General features: G+C 37.7%; 1 protein-coding gene across 1 annotated transcript in view; it reads left to right on the top strand.

Moving 5' to 3' along the window:
• LTBP3 (latent transforming growth factor beta binding protein 3) overlaps window positions 1–24,906 on the top strand; it is a 1,089,474-nt gene that overhangs the window by 679,407 nt on the left and 385,161 nt on the right. The window contains exon 5 of the mRNA XM_044060493.1: window positions 17,822–17,914. Within this exon, the coding sequence (XP_043916428.1) occupies window positions 17,822–17,914 (93 nt within the window). The remainder of the gene's footprint in view (window positions 1–17,821; window positions 17,915–24,906) is intronic.

The raw sequence follows: 24,906 nt of genomic DNA, 5'->3' as shown, positions 1-24,906 counted from the left end.
CATCAGGTTTACATTCTGTGTGCACTGTACATCATCATGTTTACATTTCATTTATCCTGTGTGTACTGTACATCATCAGGTTTACATTTAGTTTATCACATGTGTACTGTACATCATCAGGTTTACATTTTGTTTATCCTGTGTGTACTGTACATCATCAGGTTTACATTTTATCATGTGTGTACTGTACATCATCAGGTTTACATTTTATCATGTGTGTACTGTACATCATCAGGTTTACATTTTGTTTATCCTGTGTGCACTGTACATCATCAGGTTTACATTTTGTTTATCCTGTGTGTACTGTACATCATCAGGTTTACATTTCATTTATCCTGTGTGTACTGTACATCATCAGGTTTACATTCTGTGTGCACTGTACATCATCAGGTTTACACTCCATTTATCCTGTGTGTACTGTACATCATGAGGTTTACATTTTATCATGTGTGTACTGTACATCATCAGGTTTACATTATATGCCCCCAGGGGAAAGCAGCACCATTAGAAAATCAACAACCAATCATTAATGGAAAAATGAGGATTGTACACAGTTTGATTCCCAGTAACAAAAATAACAGTGACGTGCATTAACACTAACAGATGGCACAAAGTTTGCCTAAAGCCACTATGCTGTTACTGAAAGACAACTAAGAGTGTTACAGTTTCTGGGATATTGTGAGTGTGTGTGTGTGTGTGTGTGTGTGTGTGTGTGTGTGTGTGTGTGTGTGTGTGTGTGTGTGTGTGTGAGAGAGAGAGAGTGTAAATAGCTATATAGATAGCTAGATAGATAGATGCTAAGAGCAAACAGTAGGAAGAATGTGTATATTGGAGTCACCCAATTTCAGCAACAGTCAAATATGCTGTTGTCAATTTGATTTGGTTGAAAATTGCATTTGTTGAGAGTTGCTACTGCATGTGGAGAAATGTCTTCTCTCTAAATCAGGGGAGCAGGAGTCATAGTACCTTGCATAGGGGTGAGAAAGATTTTGCCCCAACAAAAATCTATGCATTTGGAATATTTTGCTTCAAAAATAGTTCTAATATGCATCTATCTATCTATCTATCTGTCTCTCTCTCTCTCTCTATATATATATATATATATATATATATATATATATATATATATATATATTATATTTCTTCTACAAGGAGTGCTACAGTCACTGTTATAGATGGTACTGTAGGGAGCACTCTATCTAAACATCAGGTGTTATAAATGACATGACCACAAGTGGTATGAGAGACATTACACAAGGCAATACTGCAGGCATTGCTACAAGGGCTACTGCAGAGGCAGTAGTACAGCTGCTTTAGGCTTTACTGCAGCAGTATTATAGGCAGGATTATGGATGTACCATATGCAGTGCTAGCAACAATTGTATAACTGGTACTCTAACAATACTCCAGGGCAAAAGGTTACCCCTAAAGGTGAGGGAAGGGACAAAATCCAAACTCTAGGCACTGTGTTGGTCTGCATGATATGCTTATAGCACAAGTGACATGTATTGTTTTAAGGCATGGTCTAGCTTTGTAATATGGCATGTGTAGTTTGCCTTCACATCTGGATTGCTGAGTAATATGGTAGATGTGTAGTTAGCCTTAACATCTGGATTTGAGAAAACCTCTGACATCTACCTGTGCCTAACCTGAAGTTCTCTCAATTTTTCGTTCCGGAATGTATCTTTGCAATGCTTCTTTCCACAAGCCAACACACCACTGTCCCTAAACTATAGCTTCTGAACACATTCCTGTGCAACTGGAAACAGTTCTCATTTGGTCTATGGTCAGTTCTAGGAATTGTGAACTCTTAATTTTATGAAACTTAAACTTCCACAAAAATCCTTTGTCATCTTTTATTTTTTATGGGAAAACTAACAACAGAGAAGTATTAAATTAAAGGAAAGATCATTTTAAAATGATGAGTATTGATTTGTCTAGACAAAAACATTTTCTGCTGTAAAATATTAGACTTCTTGCTTTGATGTTTTCTGTTTTCACCATTATATTGTTTATTCATAGTTTTCAGACCAAATTTAGCATAAACAGCATAAACTATGACATACACGTATGATTTAAAAGGCTCCTTGCTTTTATGTCTTGTGCTTTCCCCATAATTTTGTTTATCCACAGTTTTTAGGAGGCCAGATGTACTATATACAGTGTACATTATGGTATGTCCCTCTGATTCATAAGACTTCTTGTTTTTATGTCTTGTTTTCCCCCATAATTTTATCTGTCTAAATGATTACGTGTTTTTGTGATTCATACTGATTTAAAGTCGTACAGTTATGAATGCTCTACTACATCACAGCCAGTTAACCGCGCCATAACCCACTTTGGTCCAAATGGCTCAGTAGCCTTATCACTGATTTGGATGGCTTTTATAGGAGTGCATCATATGTGGTATATTACTGGGTTGTATCCAGTGGACTTTCATATCATATCCAAATCACTCAGGATTACTATTTAATTAAAAACGTGGCATGACAGCTCTTATGAACACAGTTTAAAATCAGAAGCTGTCTTGCTTATTAATTTACTGCTGAAATATCTTGGGCATGCAAAAGCATTTAATTAGATGTCAACATGTGGGGTCTTTGTCACTCTCAGTTGCATGTGAAGGGGTTGGAATGAATCACATCAGTATTTAGAGAACACAGACTGCAAATTACATTATCTTGTCACCAGCATTCCTGCAATAAAACCATCACTGAACAGCCAAAGAAATACACATGAAACAACATGTTTTAAATTAGTTTACAATACAGACCACTAACTAATTATGTGTATTGTAGCTGTCTTCATGGATTTCCCACCAAATTACTTCTGTCTGCTGTTAAGATGAAACCTGAGTTCAGACAAATAGTTTTCCATTTTTATGACTCCCACCTAAGAAGCGGGGCTGGAGATTTCTCTAAAATAATTTACTCTTATGTATTCTGCTGTTAAAGTCTGGGCCTCTGCGTAGCTCAGTTGTGTCTACCTGTTTTGCACATTGCATGCTCCTATGACTCCATTATGAAAGTTAACATGTATTTCAAGAAAGCAAAAATATGAAAAAGTAGGTTTCTAAACAGAGTTAATGAGCTAAATTCTGTGCACCATTTAACACTGTTTGTACGTCACATGGTCACTAATGTAAATTAACAACGAAGGGATGTTAGCGAGTAAAATTAGAAAATAATGGTTTACACGCAGGGGTCATGATTATTGCATATGGACCCATGCAATTGTCACTTAAAGGAAAACTCCACCTACTCCTACAGTTTAACTCAACTCTTAGGTTGCTTTTCTCTCTACAGTTTGATTACTGTACTGTGTAGGTACCTGAAACCTGATTGTACTTTATAAAACTTTCATTTCCTCACTTTGGTATCAAACGAAGGGAAAGACTACCCACTTTTTTTATAAGCTTAACTTCTCACATAAGTTGCAGAAGAATATGTCTACACCTGCATGACATACTACAGACTTAGAGAAATTTGTACTCAAGAGCTCAGGTTTCTGTAAACAAGACAGAGAGGTCTGAAACTGTTTTCCTTTGTCTTTATTGCAGAGAGGAAGAGAGCTTACACTGATTCACAGCTGCTTCCAATGTAGTCATAACTTTCATAGCAAAGCAGAGCAATTACATCAGTCAATGGTTCAAAGGCAGTTGTCACCTCTTTTAACAAATTTACATAAGCAGTATCAAAGTACTGAAATACAAAGCTTTAAACTTTAAATGTTTGTTTATACTTCTTAACATTTTAAGATGACTTGAATGTAGTATCAAAGATGTCTGTGACATTTAGAGAAAAGTCAGAAAATGTTTTTTTTTATTTTTTTTTCTAGTAATTCTTGTACACTTTCAGCACATTTAGCAAAGTGTAGGGGAAGGGGCTGTCAATTCATCTTGGACTAAGGCCTGCAATTTAGCAACTGTTTTGGATGCATCTGTATAATTCCTTAGTATACTGTAAATCAAGCCCTGAGACACACAAATGAGGGCCATTCAAGAAATAAAAGAAGCACTCCTATTACAGGCAGTATCTAAGATGATGCTGACTGTCACTGATCCCATTATATGTCAATGGAATGGGAATACACCACTACGTCCTTATGTCTAGCATGAACTAAAACAATGAGCAAAAAGGTCACACAGAAAATACAATCAGTTAAAAATCACTGTGTGATTCCTTAAACCGCTTGTATTAGAGGTAACATGGGATATATGCAAATTATCCTAAGGACATCAGGTGTTTTAGGTAAATAGCGATTCTGAATGGCCATGACTTTTTCTTTTAAGTCTATTAATACCACATGAGCTGTGGGCATGCATATTTCTGCCTTCTTATGGCATTATCAACACAGCATAAGTGGAATGTTTGGCTAAGATTTGGAAACACAGGGTTGTTGTACCATAAACCTTAGGGTGACTGCAAAATATCCCAACTAACAAACTAAAACAATGAGTAAAAAGGTCACACAGAAAAACCAATCGGTTAAAAAACTCAAAAAGAAAAATCTAGCAAAGCTAGACTTTCCATTGTGTGATTCCTTGAACCGCTTGTATTAGAGGCGACATGGATTCATTGTTTTAGTTTGTTAGTTGGGATATCTGATACAGAGATAGAGTGAAAAATACATTTTTTTAGTTCTAAGGTGGAGTTTTCCATTAACGTATGAAGTCAAAAGGCTATTTAGTTTGTAATAAACTCACAGTGATATTTTACTTTTTGTAAACACTGGAGCAGTTATAGTTTAGCATAAGCTTGTGTTGAAAGTTTGGTGCAGGATATTCGGAGAAGAATCTCTGTGCACACATTCTTGTCTGTGTCATGGACTTTCGTCAAAGAACTTTATAAATCAACCATTAACTGGAGCATCAATCCCCACATGTTACTACTGGAGGCAGACACCACTCTGCAACTATGGCCAGAGTTCTGAAGGTCAGAATAGACCATTGACCTTATAAGTCTTTTTTCTTCTTCACTTAAACATGTCCAAATGCATTGGATAGTATAAAAGGGGACTGTATTTAGTGAGAAGATTGGAGTATGGCAGGGAAAAGCAGAATTATCTATCAGGAACAGTATCATTCAGGAAAAACTTCTAATTGTTCTAGAAAAAAATAATGGTCCTTAATGTTTTTCTTCTGCCATGACTTGTGTCTCTTCACAATGCCCTACATTTTAAAGAAACAGTGGTTCAGACTGTCATACACCATATCTTACAGTAAAATCTATGTATTTCAGGAAAAGAGAAAGAGGACAGAGCTTTTTACATGTCACGTATGGGTCAACAAACTTAAGAGGCTAGCATATATCAGAAAAATAGTTGTACATAAACTGCACACATATGACAAAATATAAACATCTCAGGGGTTGAATAAGGAAGGTTTTTTTCATACAGAATCACAAAACTGATGATTGGTAGTTGGTGCTTGTTAGATCAACATACCTGATAACACTAGGTTGTGGACTCAAGCAGTTGGAACAAATTCAAAAAATGCACCCAGGCAGGCATGTAGCAGTTGATGTAGAGGAACGAAAACCTGACCAGGCCTCAAGTGGCCTGACTATGGAGGAACTGTCTGGGGGAAATGTGAGTAAAGCAGCCAGTGCCTACATGCATCTTGAGAGGAGGTAGGTGGTGTGGTTTGCCATGGGTTAGGTAGAGTCAGAGACTCTGTGCACGATTTACACATCCAGATCTTGCCAAACTGTATGTAGTTCTATAGCAGTGAGAACTGCATGGACACAAACTTGCATAAAATGGCCAGCAATGCAAAGCATGTAGTAACCACCATGAAAACTTAGAGGTAGGATTTAAAAAATATATATATATCATGGCTATCTGACTAATGGTCTGTAGTGACCAGCTGTCACCCATGGGGAACAGATAGGCTGGTCATGGTTGTCAGTCAGTAGGCAGTGGGGAAAATAAATAAATATGGCTAGTTAACCTATAGCTTAACAGGCACTATTTATGTCTACCACTTGTTTAGAACCCTGCACTTGGTGTGAATGTGTTCCCAGAAGGGATGTATCCATAATCATTTGCAGCCCCATCACCCCACAAATAATTAAGCAAGATAATGATCTTGAACTTCCATCATCTATAAGCACATCCACCTAGTGCATCACTGCTTCCCACCAAACACCCATGATGCCTACTTGGCAAAGCTACAGCCACTGTCTATTGAACCGATACCTTTCAACTGTCCAGAATTTTCCAGAACATCATTGATTTTGCCTCATATTTTATCATATCCCTAATAAAATGTTTGATTTTCTGGTAAAATTATTGAGGATTACAGTCAGTCAATAATGCCAGACAGTAGTATCTCATGCGGCACAATGCCAGGGCACTTCTATGGGCTAGGTTTGTAAAGACTCCAGGGCCATTAGCCTAGTACACATCTATGAACCTATGAACCTATGCTTCTTGGTCTTCAGAAAATGCATATTGAGGCAAAATCAGTTGTTCTTTCCTCATTTTAAGTGAATCAAAGTAATATTTAAAAAGTCTCCCTGATTTTGATACTTTGCCCCCCCCCCCCCAATTATTTTTGGCTTTGTCTAGAATTATTGAATAAAGATTTTAAGTGGTATGACTGAACTTAATACAAATATTTGTGACATTTAATTATCCACTTGCAAACTGGCAAACATACACTACAAACAATAGATATGCACAAAAGTTTCTGAACTTCATCAGCACAGACTGTCTGGAATAATTAGTACCTTCTTCCACTACAGAATCAAATCTACTCAATCTGGTTATTACAACTTAAAGCTCTGGTATGCTCCACATCTACTGTTACCCCATCACTGCTCATACCAGACAACTTTGCCAATATGTTTTTTATTAGAACCAGCCCAGTGTGTGCTCACATCCTACAGTCCCCCAAGGTTAATATCCTAACAGTGGCTGATGATCTAATGAGTTCTAAGTATTCTACACTCAAGGAGTACTTGGTAGGTAAAATGGTAGTGCCAAGCTTAAAAACAAAACACTTTTGTGAAAGTAACCTCTACAAATACAGAAACTAACTTTTGTCCCTAAAGACTAAACTAAAAAAATCTTGGACTAAAACTGTCCTCTGAAAGAAAAATAAAGAACTAAGACAATAAATCAAAGCTGGCAAGACAAAATGTAAACAAAACATTTACTGTATTCTCCAGGCACAACTAAAAAGCATTATTTTACTACTTAGGGCATATTACAAGTAGTACTTTGCAATACAAATGAGGTATATCCACTGGTACCACCCACTCTGACCCAAAAGACATGGCAACTATAATTACTACTGGATACATTTAGCTCAAATGCCTCCTCTTCCACCTCCCATTTACCCATTTATGCCATCCCAACAGTACCCCATAACATAATTTATTTTTATTTATTTATTGATTTGTACTTTGTTGACTAGGTTAGTCCCACTAGGACAATGTTTTCTTTTGAAGGGGGAGAACTGATGAGATATTCATACAGTTTAAGGGAAATTTGACCAGGGCACTAGATAACTTCCATTAGTCTTCAATAAATGCTCTGGGATCTTTTATACCTATATGTGTTACCACCAACTCTTGTAGATGGGACTTCCATTTAGCATCTCATCCAAAGGATAGCACACTTAGAGTACAACATTACCTCCCACCTTAGTATTGGCAATTTAATGCAACTATCTAATTACTTCTGTAGAAGCCCTGAAAACACTCACCAAAATTAAAAATACAAGCACTACGGGTCCAGACAGCATACTAGGTTCTTTTCTTGTTGGTATGAAACATTGCCTTATAGACGTCATCACAAACCTATTCAAACTTAGCCCATTGACTAGGTACGTACATAAAAACTGGAGAACAAGTGTGGTACCCCTCCAAAGAGCAGCCCTATCACTAATCACAAAATTTGGCCTTAGGCCTTGAATGCCACAGTAAAGATTTAAGAAAGATTTAAGAAATTAAAAGTAAAAAGTCATAGTTATTCAGAAGCCTTGTAGCTGAAACATTGTTATGTCCTTAATGGTCGATTTACATATATCACATGAGGAGACTGTAGCTTTGCCGAGTCTTTCTTGTAGTTTATATTAAATGTTTTAATCCCCAAAGCTGCTGGCCTATTAGCCTTTCCAGTATTACTAGTAAAACAATGGAAAGCATAACCATGTAATTCACAAAAAAGGATATTTATAGCCTACAAATCTTTGACACAAATGAATCTGTCTTTCTGAAAGGTAGATCCTGCTTTCTAAACCTGGTAGATTTCGTTGATAAGGTCACAGAGTTACTAGGTGATTGCAAGTCTGTGTTCACTGCCTACCTGGATCTGGCCAAGGCCTTTACTTCAGTTCCACAATCTGATATTATAGATAAGCTCACCCATTTGAATATAAACCTATCTATAACTCATTGGGTAGCTACTTGGCTATATAGGAAGAACCCACTCAATCAAGGTTGGTGGCATGAAATTCTCTAAAAGGTTTTCCACCAGTGGTAACTACCAGGGTTACATTTTGGGATCATTACTCTTCAGCATCTATTCTGCTCATGTCAGGGGTCCCTGGTTAACTAAATTTCCTGATGAGTGCACACTCAGCTGCCATCAGCCCACCAGAAGACATCCATAGCTTTCAAAAGAGCCTAATATTCACAAACTCATGATGCCAGGTCGATGGACTAAAGCTAAGTGTACTGTGCTCTGTGGAAAACAAAGAACTCCCTTGCATGAACATTATAAATGATGTGCCCTCAAAATCGATAATGTCATTAGAGACCTGGATGCATTTATGGACAATGAACTCTCCTTTAACCACCATGTATCACCTGTCTGTATGAAATCCTGTTACTTGGCCCAACTACTTACTAAGGGCATAACCTCCAAATTAAAAGAAGTAACTGCCCCTCTATAGTCTTCTCTTATCAAATTCATACTTGCAAAAAAATGCCTTCTTTGACATTTAGATATCCAGACATATTACCCACCTAGAAAAACCATCAGTGTTTCCTTACAAAGAATCTCTTAGGGATATGTTCCCTAAGCCATGAAGAATGATTAAAAACCTTGTATCTCTACTTTGTTTCTAACAGATTTCTATGCGACAGTCTATGGTGTCAATGACCTTTCCTGCTTGATCTCTTACACATTGGAAAAAATGGTAATACACCACAAATAACCAATCAAGTGGCTTAAATCTACATTTCAATGTAAACAGAACCTGTTTCTCTTTCTCCCATTTAATCTTTTATATATGAAACAATCTTCATAACTATATCAACAAGCGTATCTCTAAAGAATGGATGGTGATTTATACATTCCCACATGGTCTGGATCCTTAGCCCCATATGGACTGGGGAAACAAAATGAATTGTATTAACTAGATTAAAAATGGTCAGCTGGACCGATTGCCTAACCAATAAACCTATGAACATATAAACAGTCTGAAACTCATCCATTCCATAGGAGATGGGTAGGCTTGGAAGGCTAAACAGCTGTTATTAACTGTCACAGTTCATATTTGTTTATTTATTTAATGAGGAACCTTGAATATACCGTAGAATTTTTATACATAGTATCAACTTCTTTAAAAATCGTCTTCTAAAATCAGTCATATTCTTTCCAAGAGAAACTAATGACCTGCACATGCAAGTAGTGAGGAATAACATGGTGATGTTAAATGAGGGATTACATGATGCCAGTAACCGAGTGATAAAAAAAATGTTGTCAATTGAGAGATGCTAGTTAAGTGGGAAATAGCAGGATGCCTACTGTAAATGAGAGAGGATACGGTGCAGATTACAGATTGCTGGTAACTGGTACAGACCAAATGCTGGTAACCAAGAGATTAATGTACTGGTAATTACAGATTAAAAGGGTAAAAGAGGGACATAAAATGCTGGTAAATGTGGGTTATAGGGTGCTGGTAAATGAGAGATAGCTGTTGGATTACAAGGTGCTGGTAACTAAAAAATTAAATAAGAGATTACATGGCAATGGTAACTCAAGGATGCGTGCAGGGCCAGCACCTGCTAGACAGGGGTCCAGGGAAGTAAATAGTGTGGGAAGAAATAGCCAGGGAATTGTTATGGCTAGGCTTGTATAGGACCTAGGGCCAATAACCTAGTACCAACCTATGAACCTATAAACCTGTAACATAAAGGGATAAAGCCCTGACTACGATCCACATGACATGACTTCATTTAGCACCTTGGCATCTGTTGGAGCTGGGGTGGGAAGAATGGGTGTGTCTACCCTGGGGAAGAGAGAAAACCAGGGTCACCCAATCCCACAGTCCCTTGGAGAAGGAGTGACATTGCAAGGGGTGGTCCTGGAGCATGCATATTATGTACCAAGATATCAATGCACTAGCCTTCAACAGCAGGTGCACTGGAGCATGTACTCATATAGAGAAGGTATAGTGCCTCCCACAGTGATATGTGTTGCATGTTCCCCACCCAGGGGTGGGGTTGTAGTACAGAAAATGCTTTCATAACAATCATATTCGTGAGGATACAAGCAAACCTTATAGCTGCTTAAATGGCAACCCTTCCAGAATACTCTTACTTCTATGGCTCTGGAAGACCTCCACCATGAGGAAATAAATTAGATAAAGTCCTGAAGGGTGAGGCTTGATAGACAGCAAGGGATCGGAGCAAAGGATTTTCCAGAAAAAAAGGTTGAAAAAAGATATTTACTCATTTGCAATTCTGTGTGCACCAAGGCACCTGAGGGCTTATGTGTAAGAATAGTAATAGTATTAATAAGATATACTAAACACATTTAGTATCCTATTGGAGCTATACTAATTAATAACCTATACTAAACAAATTTAGTGTCTTAATGGACTTATACTAATTAATAACCGATGCGGTGGTGGTGCTGCGGTAGCATTGTCGCCTCACAGTTAGACGTTGCCCATTCGATTCTCAGTTAGAGCGTCTTCTGTGTGGTGACATGTGTGAACGGGCGTTCCTTCACTGAAGGTTGTGCGTTAGGCCTGGCAAGCCAGCACATAAAACTCTACTGCCAATCATTAGCTCCGCTGTGGCGACCCCTAACCGGGAAAAACCGAAAGACACAAGACTAAACAAATTTAGTGTTTTAATGGACTTTTACTAATTAATAACATATACTAAACAAATTTAGTGTCTTATTGGAGCTATACTAATTAATAACCTATACTAAACAAATTTAGTGTCTTAATGGACCTATATTAATTAATAACCTATACTAAACAAATTTAGTGTTTTAATGGACTTTTACTAATTAATAACATATACTAAACAAATTCAGTGTCTTAATGGACCTATGCTAATTAATGACATATACTTAACAGATTTAGTGTCTTAGTGGACCTATACTAATTAATGACACATACTAAACAAATTTAGGGTTTTGATGGACCTGCAGTAATTAATGACATATACTAAACAATGTAAGTGTCTTAATGGACCTATACTAATTAATAACCTATACTAGACAAATTTGGTGTCTTAATGGACCTATTACTAATTACTGACACATACTTAACAAATTAAGTGTCTTAGTGGACCTATACTAACTAATGACATGTTTGTCTTTTTTCGGCTTTTCCCGGTTAGGGGTCACCACAGCGGAACTCTGGTCCGCTAATGATTGGCAGTAGATTTTTATGGTGCTGAGTTGCCAGCCCAATGCCCAACCTTTAGTGAAGGCACGCCCATGCATGCATATCTTTTGGAGGCCACTTGATCACAAGGAGGACATGCAGACTCCACACAGAAGGCACTCCAGCCGCGAATCGAACAGGAGATCCTCTTGCTGTGAGGCAGCAATGCTACCGCTGTACCACCGCAGCTTACTAATTAATGACACATACTAAACAAATTTAGTGTTTTAATGGACCTATACTAATTAATGACATATACTAAACAATGTAAGTGCCTTAGTGGACCTATACTAATTAATAACACATACTAAACAAATTTATACTAATTAATGACACGTTTGTCTTTTTTCGGCTTTTCCCGGTTAGGGGTCACCACAGTGGAACTCTGGTCCGCTAATGATTGGCAGTAGATTTTTATGGTGCTGAGTTGCCAGCCCAATGCCCAACCTTTAGTGAAGGCACGCCCATGTATGCATATCTTTTGGAGGCCACTTGACCACAAGGAGGACATGCAGACTCCACACAGAAGGCACTCCAGCCGCGAATCGAACAGGAGAACCTCTTGCTGTGAGGCAGCAACGCTACCGCTGTACCACCGCAGCTTACTAATTAATGACACATACTAAACAAATTTAGTGTTTTAATGGACCTATACTAATTAATGACATATACTAAACAATGTAAGTGCCTTAGTGGACCTATACTAATTAATAACACATACTAAACAAATTTAGTGTTTTAATGGACCTATACTAATTAATGACACATATTAAACACATTTCATGTTTTAATGGACCTATACTAATTAATGACACATATTAAACACATTTAGTGTTTTAATGGACCTATACTAATTTATGACACATACTAAACAAATTTAATGTTTTAATGGATCTATACTAATTAATGACATATATTAAACACATTTAGTGTTTTAATGGACCTATACTAATTAATGACACATACTAAACAAATTTAGTGTTTTAATGGACTTATACTAATTAATGACACATACTAAACACATTTAGTGTTTTAATGGACCTCTACTAATTAATGACACATACTAAACAAATTTAGTGTTTTAATGGACCTATACTAATTAATGACACATACTAAATAATGTAAGTCTCTTAATGGATATATACTACTAACAAGATCGGTTTAGAAAGCTGTCAAATATTTAAGGCTTTTAGACAGCATTCTGGACAGAAATATTTCAGCCAGAATCAGCTAGTGCAGTGAATGATGCAAATGCACAATGCATTCAAAAGCAACACCAGCAGATTATGTTAAATATGGGACATACAGAGGTGTGCAGCACCTTCCATAGCTTTAGCCCCCAACATTTCTTAGCCGGACCTGGCCAGTACTACTTTTACTTACAGCTGAGTTGCTGTAGGATTTAACCTCTAAAAAGCATCATCTGTCAAAACATATTGTATTATTTTTGTGCACGTTGTATAATAAGAAACATCCTTCACAGGGTGTAAAAGTAGAAATGACCAGCTGCAGACTGTTATGTTGTATAAAGTGCTAACGTTTAAAATGGAATTTTGTTAAAATGTAATAATATTTTAATGATTATTTAAACAACAAACTGCGGTCACCTTGGAGTTTGCGATATATTTTAAGAGAGATATCGAGGACTTTGTCCCTCTGAAAAAAAACTGTTTTTTGATGTTGGTAAATTTCAGGAAACCTCTTTTTTAAAATATTACGGTTCATGTAGTCTAAATATAACTATACTGTCTGCTTCTCTGAACTTAAATTTAAGGCAGGCAAGTGGTATCATTTTTAAACAGCCAAATGTTGCTTTCTTACTACTAAGTCATAAGAAATTGTCTTCAAATAACTTTTTTACAGACTTGACATGTCTGTTAGGAATAGATGTTGGCAATGGGGCTCCATGGCAGTCTTTTGGTCATATCCTCATTAAAAAAGATACTTGATAAAATATGTTTGTAAATATGGCATTATTTACCTAGACTGAATGCAGAAGAGATAAAAACACCTTAATAATAGAAGTACTGTGCCAGATGGATGTTTTTCAGTCACTTTTCATACCACAAAGGTGAAGCATATCAGAAAATGGATTCCATATTCACCATCACCCACTTCATGCTACACCAGGTCACAGATAAACCCCGATGTGTGGCAAACAAGTCAAGAATATCTGGTACTGAACTGCTGTTCTTTAAATGGTGTGATCTGATAGCAACTTGCTGAGTTAGCATTTGGAATACGCCGGATGAAGTATGAAAGGTGACAGCATACAGCATTGTGAGTCTGTGCAATACAGTCCTGGAAAAATAAATAAATAACAGAAAACAAAGCAAGTCTTAAACCTAAAAAGGAAAACTGTAGCATGCATGATATTAAGGAAAAATACATCTCTTGGTTCATCTAAATTATAGATAATAAACACATTGGCAACCATTTCTAGTTCTTCTATCACTGTTAATGCCATGAATATTCCAGAATACTGAGAGACTGTTGTTTCATGGGCAATAATATTCACGTTTGCTTTAACTTCAGATTTTAGTAATATATTGTAGTGGGAGATTCATTAAGCCAATGTCAGTGATAAATAAAACAATGTTGTTCCCATTTTACATGAACTTCATTTTAATGATAACATATGCAATTTCAAAGGCATGCAGTAGTAGGATTGGAGACTCTAGGCCATAGGTGTGGGTGTGCATGCGAGTATGTGGTTTGAAAGAACAGCCACGGCAGGGCTCGCACCTGGCATTGTGAACCTTGACTTTAAATGATTATCTGATTATCACTATTGAAGTGACATCCTGACCCCAGGTGCAAAAAAAAAAAAAAAAAAGATAAGAAAGGGCTGTGGATGGATGAATGGATGTAAGTGCCTTGCTCATGGGCAGCTCTCCTGGAAATCTCTCAACATCAGTATAAAATAACTGAGTCACCAGTGAGACTAACAGTGGCCATCACTGAAGCTGTTTTTGAATCTGTACCTCAGTTTGTTGACATCTGTCTTAGCAATATAGTACATAGTGATTTTAATGTGTTTATTAAGATAGAGTCAGGTATTAAGATTTATAAGAAAAGACCACCAGTCTTCATTAGATGTTCTAAATGCTTACACCTGTAACCCCCATGATTTAGTTTACAATGTTTACAGTACAAGTCCATGTACTCTCTGATGAAAACACAAATGTTACTTTCAGTGTTTGAATTTAGGGTGGCCACAGTGGTGCAGCGGTTAGCGTTGCCACCTCACAGCAAGAGGTTCTCTGGTTCGATCCTCAGCTGGGGTGCCTTCTGTGCGGAGTCTGCATGTCCTCCCTGTGGTCGCGTGGGTTTCCTCCAGGTGCTCCGGTTTCCTCCCACATCCCAAAGACATGCTGTAGGTGGATTGGACACACTAAATTGGCCCTAGGTGTGAGTGTGTGCATGTGTGTGCCTTCTGTGGAAGGTTGGGCACCGGGCTAGCAACTCGACACTGTAAAACTCCACTGCCAATCATGAGCGGACGGTGATCCGCTGTGGCGACCACTAACAGGGAAAAGCCAAAAGAAGAAGAAGAACTTTCAGTGTTTGAATTTATTTTGCCCTAGAATATTTTCATATAAAATAACAAAAATTCTCATGAAATCAGAAATATGGTGATTGAGCATACATATTTAATCTGATTTAAATAGTTTTAAATACTATGTATTAATATTTAAATGTTTTACTGATTGTTGTCAAATATTTTTATTAAAGAGTCACCCACAATGCCACTGAACAAAACAATACAAAGAGTCGTACTATTCAAAACTTTAACTACAATGTACAACAAAATATTGTGTCAAAGGTAATAATTGTAACTGTGTTAGTTAGGAAAATTCACCTAAAATCTTTCAGATCAAGACAATTTGGTTATATATGTATGCAAAATTGTGATTTTAGATACAACTGCAAAGTATGCATTCATATAAGACAATTTGCAATTCAACTAACCCCCATCTTGTCAGTTGCATGATTATAAAATTGATGGTGTTATCTCTGAAAATGTCACATAGAGATAATTACAGGTATTACTCTAGAGTTATCTGTTTTAACATTCAGACAACAACAAAGATGTAGCATCATTTATTACTGCTTCTACACCACCATGTGGCTGATTAACTAAATATATTAATCCACACATCTCTTGGCATGCTTTGGTGTTTCTAAACTATAATTGTAGGAGTTAAAATTGATTTCCAGTTGTATGAAATGCATTTTCAACCTACAATTGCCAAAAATCTAAACTGTCTTTTTAATATTTTAGAATAACCATTTGAAGTCCAACTCTACATAGTACCATATGTTTGATAAGACTGACCTTAAGACCCCAATCTTTTGAAAAAAGTCTGTTTCCTTTTCCAAAACTATATTAACTTCTTGCACCCCAAGAACATGTGATCTCATGTGTCTATCACTTTAACAGTGTGATATCAGGCTCCTGGGGGCATGGTGGGAACAAATAGGTTAGGTGATATTGTACCAGGAAGAATGCTTACAATAGTTTCCATAAGTATATTGGCCACAGGTTTCATCCAATTCTGTGTTTGAATGCTAATAAGACTTACTCATATTTATCTTCTGTCAAAATTCTCTCTAACCTGTACTTCCATTTAGACAAAAATTGTTAGATTTAAACCTTTCAGGCTCCTTTAGGTTCTGAATTAATTTCGGTTGCAAACCCTTCCTGTCAGCTTCAACCACTATAACATCTGCCAAACACACTGTTAATTGGTTTATCCAAGACCACATCCATTGCTTCCCTAGCACCAAATGACATAGATGAAGGCATGTATAAAAGTCCTAATATGGCATATTAAACTTTTTAACTAATTCATGAAATGAATGGAGACCTTGTGGACCAAGTAGCTGGAAACAGCCTGGTAACCCAGACTTGACACCAAATATTTCATATCCCTTTGAAATCTGTGTTTTCGTTATCCATAATATAGATCTTCTGTAGGAAGCAGAATTATCATCGCTGTGTGTCCCACCAATTTGTCATACTTCCTTGAATTGCATAACAGCCATCTTGCATCTGGGAATCTCTCACCAACTAATACCACAGAGTCAGATTTCATTCCATTTTCTCCCACGGAGTGACACTTGTCTACTCTTTCTAGTGCAAACAAACCATCATATAAAGTTAATAGAACATATTTAGTTAAATCTGGTATACCTAATCACCCCCCACATACAAGGATTTTTAGTATTATGCATCTTTTGCATATGATCTTTTTGGCCACCAAATAAATCTTACTACTTGCATTGAATATCATATATTCGATATGTCTGTTTTGATTATATTAATTCCACAGTACATTTTAGTTTTTCTTCATTTGCTCTTATTTGATCCTACATGCTCCATGAGAATTTACAGTCTGCACTCTCATTCCTCTGCAGTATATTTGGCTAGTTCTTCCTTTCTGCATCCTCCTTCTTTGTCACCCATACCTTGTCATAAGATACAGTTAAATGGGCATTTCCCAGCTGCTGCTTTTCCAAGATGAGCAGTGTATTCCCAATTATTCATAGCAGTCTTGTTAATAACTGTTATGAATAAAACACCTGCCTTTGCAAGAATAGTTCATGTCAAACTAACTGACCTAAGAATAACATATTCCGCTTATTCATCATTAGTATAGTTTATTTTGATTAATTAGAGATTTGGTTGGGCTAAGTGACTTTCACAAAGTTATTAAAATATAACTGAAATTTTATGGAAGTCAGTATTTTTTTTTACAGTTATACTGTAGTGTGATTTTAATCATTTGGTTTAACTAGCAGAGAAATACCTTCCTTATGTTGAAAGTGCTGACTTGATGAGGATAAGAAATTGATTCCTTATTTTTTTTTTTTGCAATTTATACCCTATGAATGACAGTTAAAATGATAATAGACTAATCCTCCAAATTAAATGTAAAGTGTTTTGAGAAAAGGCAGATAGCAGCATCACATATTTCTAAGTTCATATAATATTTAAAAACACAAATGGCAGTAATTATTTATAAAGTGTATTAAATACTATTAATGCATCGGTCAGTGGTGTAATTAATGTACCATTACCTTATGTTTAACCAGTGCTAATGGTTTCCTGCATTTCGTGATATAGTATTGAAGAGGAAAAATATAACTTTCTTACGATTTGTTGTCTCTCTCTTTCAGATACTGGTGTACAGAAGAGTGGACCAGTCAGAATAGAGCATGGAGCTGATTGTCCACAGGGATACAAACCTTTGAACAGCACACACTGCCAGGGTAATGTATTATTCAGCATATAACTGTCTGAAAACTTGAACATTGACTATGATTTTATAAGTATCTAATGAAAAAACAGCAAATGTTGTATAACATTAGTATGCCAGTATCAGTGAGAACGTTTATTATTTTACATTGTTGGCTTGATATTATGGTACACAGATGGAGTACATGGATGGTGCTAAATACCTGCACATATCATCAACAAATATCTTAGTTATTCTTTTGTGCATTTATAATCTAAGATACCTTTCTGATACTGTTCAAATGCTCTTGATAGACAATGATTGGGTTTCTGTCACAGAATAGTGATACATTTAAACTGGTTAATTAAAACATATACAATGGATATAAAAAGTTTACACACCCCTGTTAAAATGCCAGGTTTTTGTGATATAAAAATGAGACCACAATAAATAATTTCAAAACTTTTCCCACCTTTAATGTGACCTATAATGTGTACAATTCAATTGAAACACAAACAAATCTGTTAGAGGAAAAAGTATAAAAACTAAAAAACATACAATACACTGGTTGCATAAGTGTGCACACCCTATTACTTTGTTGTGTGTGCACACCCTTAAACCAATACTTTGTTGAAGCACCTTTTGATTTAATTACAGCATTCAGTCTTCTTGGGTAGGAGTCTGTCAGCATGGTACATCTTGACTTGGCAATATTTGCCCACTCTTCCTTGCAAAAGCACTATAAATCTGTTAGATTGCAAGGGCATCTCCTGTGCACAGCTTTCTTCAAGTCACCCCACAGATTTTCTATTGGATTCAGGTCTGGGCTCTGACCGGGCCATTCCAAAACTTAAATTTTCTTCTGATGAAGCCATTCTTTTGTTGATTTGGATGTATGCTTGGGGTCATTGTCGTGTTGAAAGGTGAAATTCATCTTCATCTTCAGCTTTCTAGCAGATGCTTGAAGGTTTTGGGCCAAGTGTGACTGGAATTTGGAACCGTTCATAATTCCCTTCACCTTGACTAAAGCCCCAGTTCCAGCTGAAGAAAGGCAACCCCAAAGTATGATAATGCTACCACCATGCTTCACCGTGAGGATGGTGTTCTTTTTTTTGTGATGCAAAGTGTTGTTTTTACACCAAACATGCCTTTTGGAATTGTGGCCAAAAAGTTCAACCTTGGTCTCATCAGACCATAACACATTTTCCCACATGCTTTTGGGAGACTTGATGTATCGTTTTGCAAATTTTAGCTGGGCCTGGATGTTTTTCTGTATAAGAAAAGGCTTCCATCTTGCAACCCTACCATATAGTCCAGACATATGAAGAATACGGGAGATTGGTGTCACATGTAGTGCACAACCAGTACTTGCCAGAAATTCCTGCAGCTCTTTCAGTGTTGCTGTTGGTCTCTTGGCAGCCTCCCTGACCAGTTTTCGTCTTGTCTTTTCATCAATTTTGGAAGACATCCAGTTCTTTGCAATATCACTCTTGTCCCATATTTTCTCCACTTTTTGATGACTGTCTTCACTGTGTTCCATGGTATATCCAATGCTATTGAAACTTTTTTGTACCCTTATTCTGACTGATACCTTTCAACAATGAGATCCCTTTGATACTTTGTAAGCTGCCTGTGAAGCATGGCTTTTGCTGTCGCAGGCAACTGAGTAAATGTCAGGAAAATCCTACTAGGACAGCTGAACTTTATTTGGGGTTAATCATTCTATTTAATTGATGGCAGGTGTGTACCCAAGAAGACTGAATGCTGTAATTAAATCAAAAGGTGCTTCAACAAAGTATTAGTTTAAGGATGTGCACACACAACAAAGTATTAGTTTAAGGGTGTGCACACGTATTTTTTATACATTATATATTTTTTATTTTTTATATTTTTTCCCTAAGATATTTGTTTGTTTTTCAATTGAATTGTACAGGTTATAAGTCACATTAATGGTGGGAAAAGTTTTGAAATGATTTATTGTGGTCTCATTTTTATATCTCAAAAACCTGGCATTTTAACAGGGGTGTGTAAACTTTTTATATCCACTGTATAAATTATAGCCTTAAAGATGGCATCTTTGAAAATATTTTGCCATATTTAGCTTGCACTATGTCAAAGGCTGAAGTTTGTTTTAAAATTAGTCATAGAAAGCATCGTCAAAACTACACCATTGTGAATTTATGAAACCATGTATATTTTATGCCTTTGAAGTGTTTATGTAGCAGTATGCAACAGACAGAACAATACAAAAAAAGTCTTGGCATTTCAAAATTCCCAAGAATGTTTGAGCAACCTTGTGATGGAACTGCTTTCATACAAAAAAAGTCAAAATTACATATCAGCAACTGTAAATGAAGTAAAGCTACAGTTCTGTATTCATGTGAATATGTACACTCATCTTGTATCTTAGCCCATAACAGACAACTCCAACTGGTCAAAACTACCATATTTTGAATCATCCCTTACACTCTAAATGTTGAAGTATTAACTGATAATGAATCACAGTTCTAGATCTTTTAACTCACTTGCACATCGTGAAAATTAACATAAATCAACAGATCAGTCAGGATATAATGGGTTGTTTATGCCACATATGAAAATAGCATAAATCAATGAAGCAGCCAGCAGACAGCATTACTAAAGTCAACAAAAGGGGTGCAAATAAGAAACTAATCATCACTTTAACAGAACACCTTGTATGTGCAATGTGTTTGGGCATTTTGTGGTTCCAGAACTTTTGTTTACTTCCTAGTTAAATTACTGACTATATTTCCTTACAAAAAGTCCTGCAACAAGAATTTGGATTATTAGCCATACACTAGTTCAAACACAATTGCATCCTTGGCTACATAGCTGAAAGCTCTAATTAGTGTTCCCACAATCAAAATACCGTAAGTTAGCCCCAAAGCTATCAAGTTAACTGAAAGCACACTTGTACAAATTAGACTTTCAACAAATTGGTTCCATATCTTTCTTCTCTCAAATAGGCAAGCACATTCTTTTCAGAAAGAAAAGGTCTTCAACTTAATTGCTAGTGATAAAAATTCCAAATTTGTTAAATGAAACAAATAAATGTACATACATGCTTGTGTGTGTGTATGAATTTGGGTCTACTTCATTTGCCCTAACTTCCGATTGCCCGACACCAAATGACCAAAATTTATTTGACCGACACTTCATTTGACCGATACTTCATTTGACCGACAAGTATTATTGGCAAGTAAATGGGATATGCCCCCTTCCCCACTGTAGTGCGACCCTGGAGTTAGAATATATAGTTAGGGGGGGTGTGGGGGGGCACATATATTGTTTAGTTTTGCTTTAATATTGCTTAGTAAAACAAAAGTAAGTGGGGGGGCTTCACCCCCACACCCTCCATTGTGGGGGCTGTGCCCCCCATACCCCCTAACTATATATTCTAACTCCAGGGTCACACTACAGTGGGGAAGGGGGCATATCCCATTTACTTGCCATTAATACTTGTCAGTCAAATGAAGTGTCAGTCAAATGAAATTTCGGTCATTTAGTGTCGGGCAATTGGAAGTTAAGGCAAATGAAGTAGACCCAAATTCATATATGTATATATGGACACACACAGACACACACACACACACACACACACACACACACACACATATATATATATATATATATATATATATATATATATATATACAAGCATGTATGTACATTTATTTGTTTCATTTAATAAGTTTGGAATTTTTATCACTAGCAATTAAGCTGAACACCTTTTCTTTCTGAAAATAATGTGCTTGCCTATTTGGGTCAAATGGGGTTGGGCAAATGGGTGTTGGGCAATCGGAAGTTAGGGCCAATGAAGTAGATCCATTAATTTATATGTATGGGTGTCATTTATTCCATCAAATTTGCTGCTGATGAAAAAAGTGAAGGACTATGAAATGTGGCTGTTCGTTCATCAAAATCTTAACATTTTGGATGACTGGAACATCGAATGCCTGTGGATAAGGAAAGTGTAAGTGCGAGAAAGTAAAGTCAAAACCTTTAGATATTCTGAAGGTTACAGTATTAGGGGATTGGAATTATTATGTCAGTGTATGCAGGGTTTAGGATTAGAGCAGGTTAAATAAGGGCATAGCTGTAAACAAAACACACACAACACATAACCCACAAAGTCAGTGTGCCAAGCAGCCACAGCCCTTAAGGCTGAATAACACACCTGATACTCTTGTTATAGGTGACTCTATTTTCAGACACACTGACGTCCTGCTCACCAGGCTGAATAAAGAGAAGGTCACGGTGAGCTGCCTGTCGGGTGCTAGGATCCAACACATAACGCAAACACTCAGGTCACTCCAAAGCAAATACAAATATGACTCAGTCATTGTACATGCTGGTGTGAATGACCTGAGATGTACCTCCCTGGACTATATGAAAAGAGACATAGAGGAGCTCTCTGATCATGTAGCCCAGGCTGGTATGACCCTGACCTTGAGCAGCATCTTACCCTCACCTAGAATGATGCCACAGTACAAAGACAAAATGATCGATTTTAACAATTGGCTAAAATGTTGGTGTCATTCAAAGGGGATCCATTGTCTGTCAGCCTGGGATGACATGCTCGACAAGCCATGTTGCTTCGCTAGGGACAGCTTGCACCTGTCACCACTGGGCTTTTGGATATTGGCAAAGGCCCTTGCCACCCCCATAGTGCCTTTTTTAGGCAAGGCTCAAAAGTCAAACCCACCCCCATAGACAGCACAAGGAACAAGAAACTAAGGGTAATGCTGCTAAACACCAGAAGTCTTAACCTCAAGATGCACGCACTCAAAGCTCTCCTCAGTATGGAGAACATCGATATCTGTGCAGTGACAGAAACCTGGTTCAAGGCTCCAGAAAGCACCCCAGCACTACCAGGCTATACCTCATATCATGCTTTTCGGCCCCAAAACTCGGACCGAACCACAAAAGGAGGGGGAGTTTCCATATTTATCAAGGATATCCACACCTCCAGGTTAGTGGCATTGCACGAAGTATCGGAGACCATCCATGTGCAACTAACAGTGGGAAAGACTGCTTTTCAGTTAATAGCATCCTACAGACCACCCTCTCAAAGTCAGGAATCCCACTCGGCTTTCCTGAAAACATTGGAGAACATGAAGATCTCTCCGAACACCATTATATTGGGCGACTTCAACTACCCAAACATTGACTGGGAGCACTACTCAAGCCCCAGCACCTTAGCCCAAAGATTCCTGGAAATTATAAACTCAAATGCTATGGAACAACTAGTCACCACTCCCACAAGTGGGGACAACATACTAGACCTGATCATCACCAACATGGGGACTCTATGCTCCACACCAGAAGTATATCCCTCATTGGCAAGATCAGACCATAAATTAATTTCACTGGATGTCCACATCCCGACCCCACCCCCAGCCCAGAAAACCACAGTGAAAAACTTCTCAAAAGTGAACTTCTCACTTCTCAAAACCGAAGTGGAATCCTTCAAGGCCCCAGGGCCAGTGGAAACTACGGCCCAAACTGCAGAATCCTTTATAAATGCATTCTACGGACATCTCCAGGAATTCATGGATCATGCTATCCCAAACAAAACCAAGACCCAATCATCCAAAGGCAGGCGTCCAGTCTGGTGGACCCCTGCCATAAATAAACTGTACAACAGAAGGAGGAAGCTACTACATGATAGAGCAAAATCCCTAATAGGGAAGGCATCTCTGATCAGTATTAGCAAAAAATTACGATCCCTCATAAAATCCTCCAAGGCCAGCTTCGAGAGAAAAATTGCACAGGACACCAAAGACAATCATAAGGCTTTTTTCAGTTATGTTAGAAACCTGGGATGCAACCCCAGACTTGTTCTGCGTTGATTCTAAACGACAGAAAATACACTGAACCCACAGACATCGCCAATATCCTGGCAGACAGGTTCAGTGCAAACTCCCCCACCCCCAAAAGAGCAAGTATCTATCCCGGCAGAGGGCTGCCTCCCAAACATCTCAGATGCTCAGGTGAAGGCTGCCCTCTCCAAAGCAAAAAACACTGCTTCCATGGGACCAGATGGCATCCCAGGTCGCGTCCTACATGAACTCCAAGAGGAACTAATCCCTCAAATAAAACAGCTATACAATCTCAGCCTCACTACAGGATATGTGCTCACAGAATGGCGTACAGCAACAGTGGTCCCACTCCATAAAGATGGAGCCTCTACGGACCCTGGAAACTTTCGCCCCATAAGCCTGACTAGCTTAGTCTGCAAGGCTATGGAGAGGATCATCATGGAGCTCATAAACAAAGACATTGGGGACCTACAGACACTAGATCCTACCCAGCTCGGCTTTGTCAAGGGCAGATCCTGCCTTTTGAACCTGGTTGACTTCTTTGAAACAGTCACCAAAGCCATAGATGAAGGGAAGGTAGTCCACACAGCCTATCTGGACCTTGCAAAGGCATTTGACACAATATCCCACTCGGGCATCATAGATAAGCTATCCAGCTTAAATATAAACTCCTATGTCACAAGATGGGTTGCAAACTGGCTCAAAGACAGAACCCACAGAGTGAGAGTTGCTGGAGCCATGTCAGACTCGAAACTGGTCACAAGTGGCGTCCCACAGGGTTCTGTCCTGGGACGACTCTTGTCCGGTATATACTTTTCCAAGGTATAGGCAAACGTGGGAGGACTATGGCTCACCAAGTTCGCAGATGACTGCAAACTGGGTGCCATAATCAACTCTCCAGCTGACACAAACATCCTTCAAAAAGGTTTCACAGAGACAGATAACTGGTGCCAGCGCCATGGTTTAAAGCTAAATGCCAAAAAATGTATAGTCATACCCTTTGGCAAAAACAATGTGCCCACAAATTACCACATAGGCGGAAACCCATTAAGTACAGAGAAAGTTATTAGGGACCTGGGGACCCAAGTTGATAGCAATCTCTCCTTTGAAAACCACATTGCCAAAGTGGTTAGAAAGACCTTCTACATAGCCCACCTCATCACGAAGGGTTTCACATCTAGAT

Source organism: Protopterus annectens, chromosome 2.part0, assembly GCF_019279795.1.
Source record: "Protopterus annectens isolate FY-2018-M chromosome 2.part0, PAN1.0, whole genome shotgun sequence".
In the NCBI taxonomy this organism is placed as follows: Eukaryota; Metazoa; Chordata; order Ceratodontiformes; family Protopteridae; genus Protopterus; species Protopterus annectens.
Note: the sequence above shows the minus strand (reverse complement) of the source record. Positions and strands in the feature narration are given on the sequence as shown.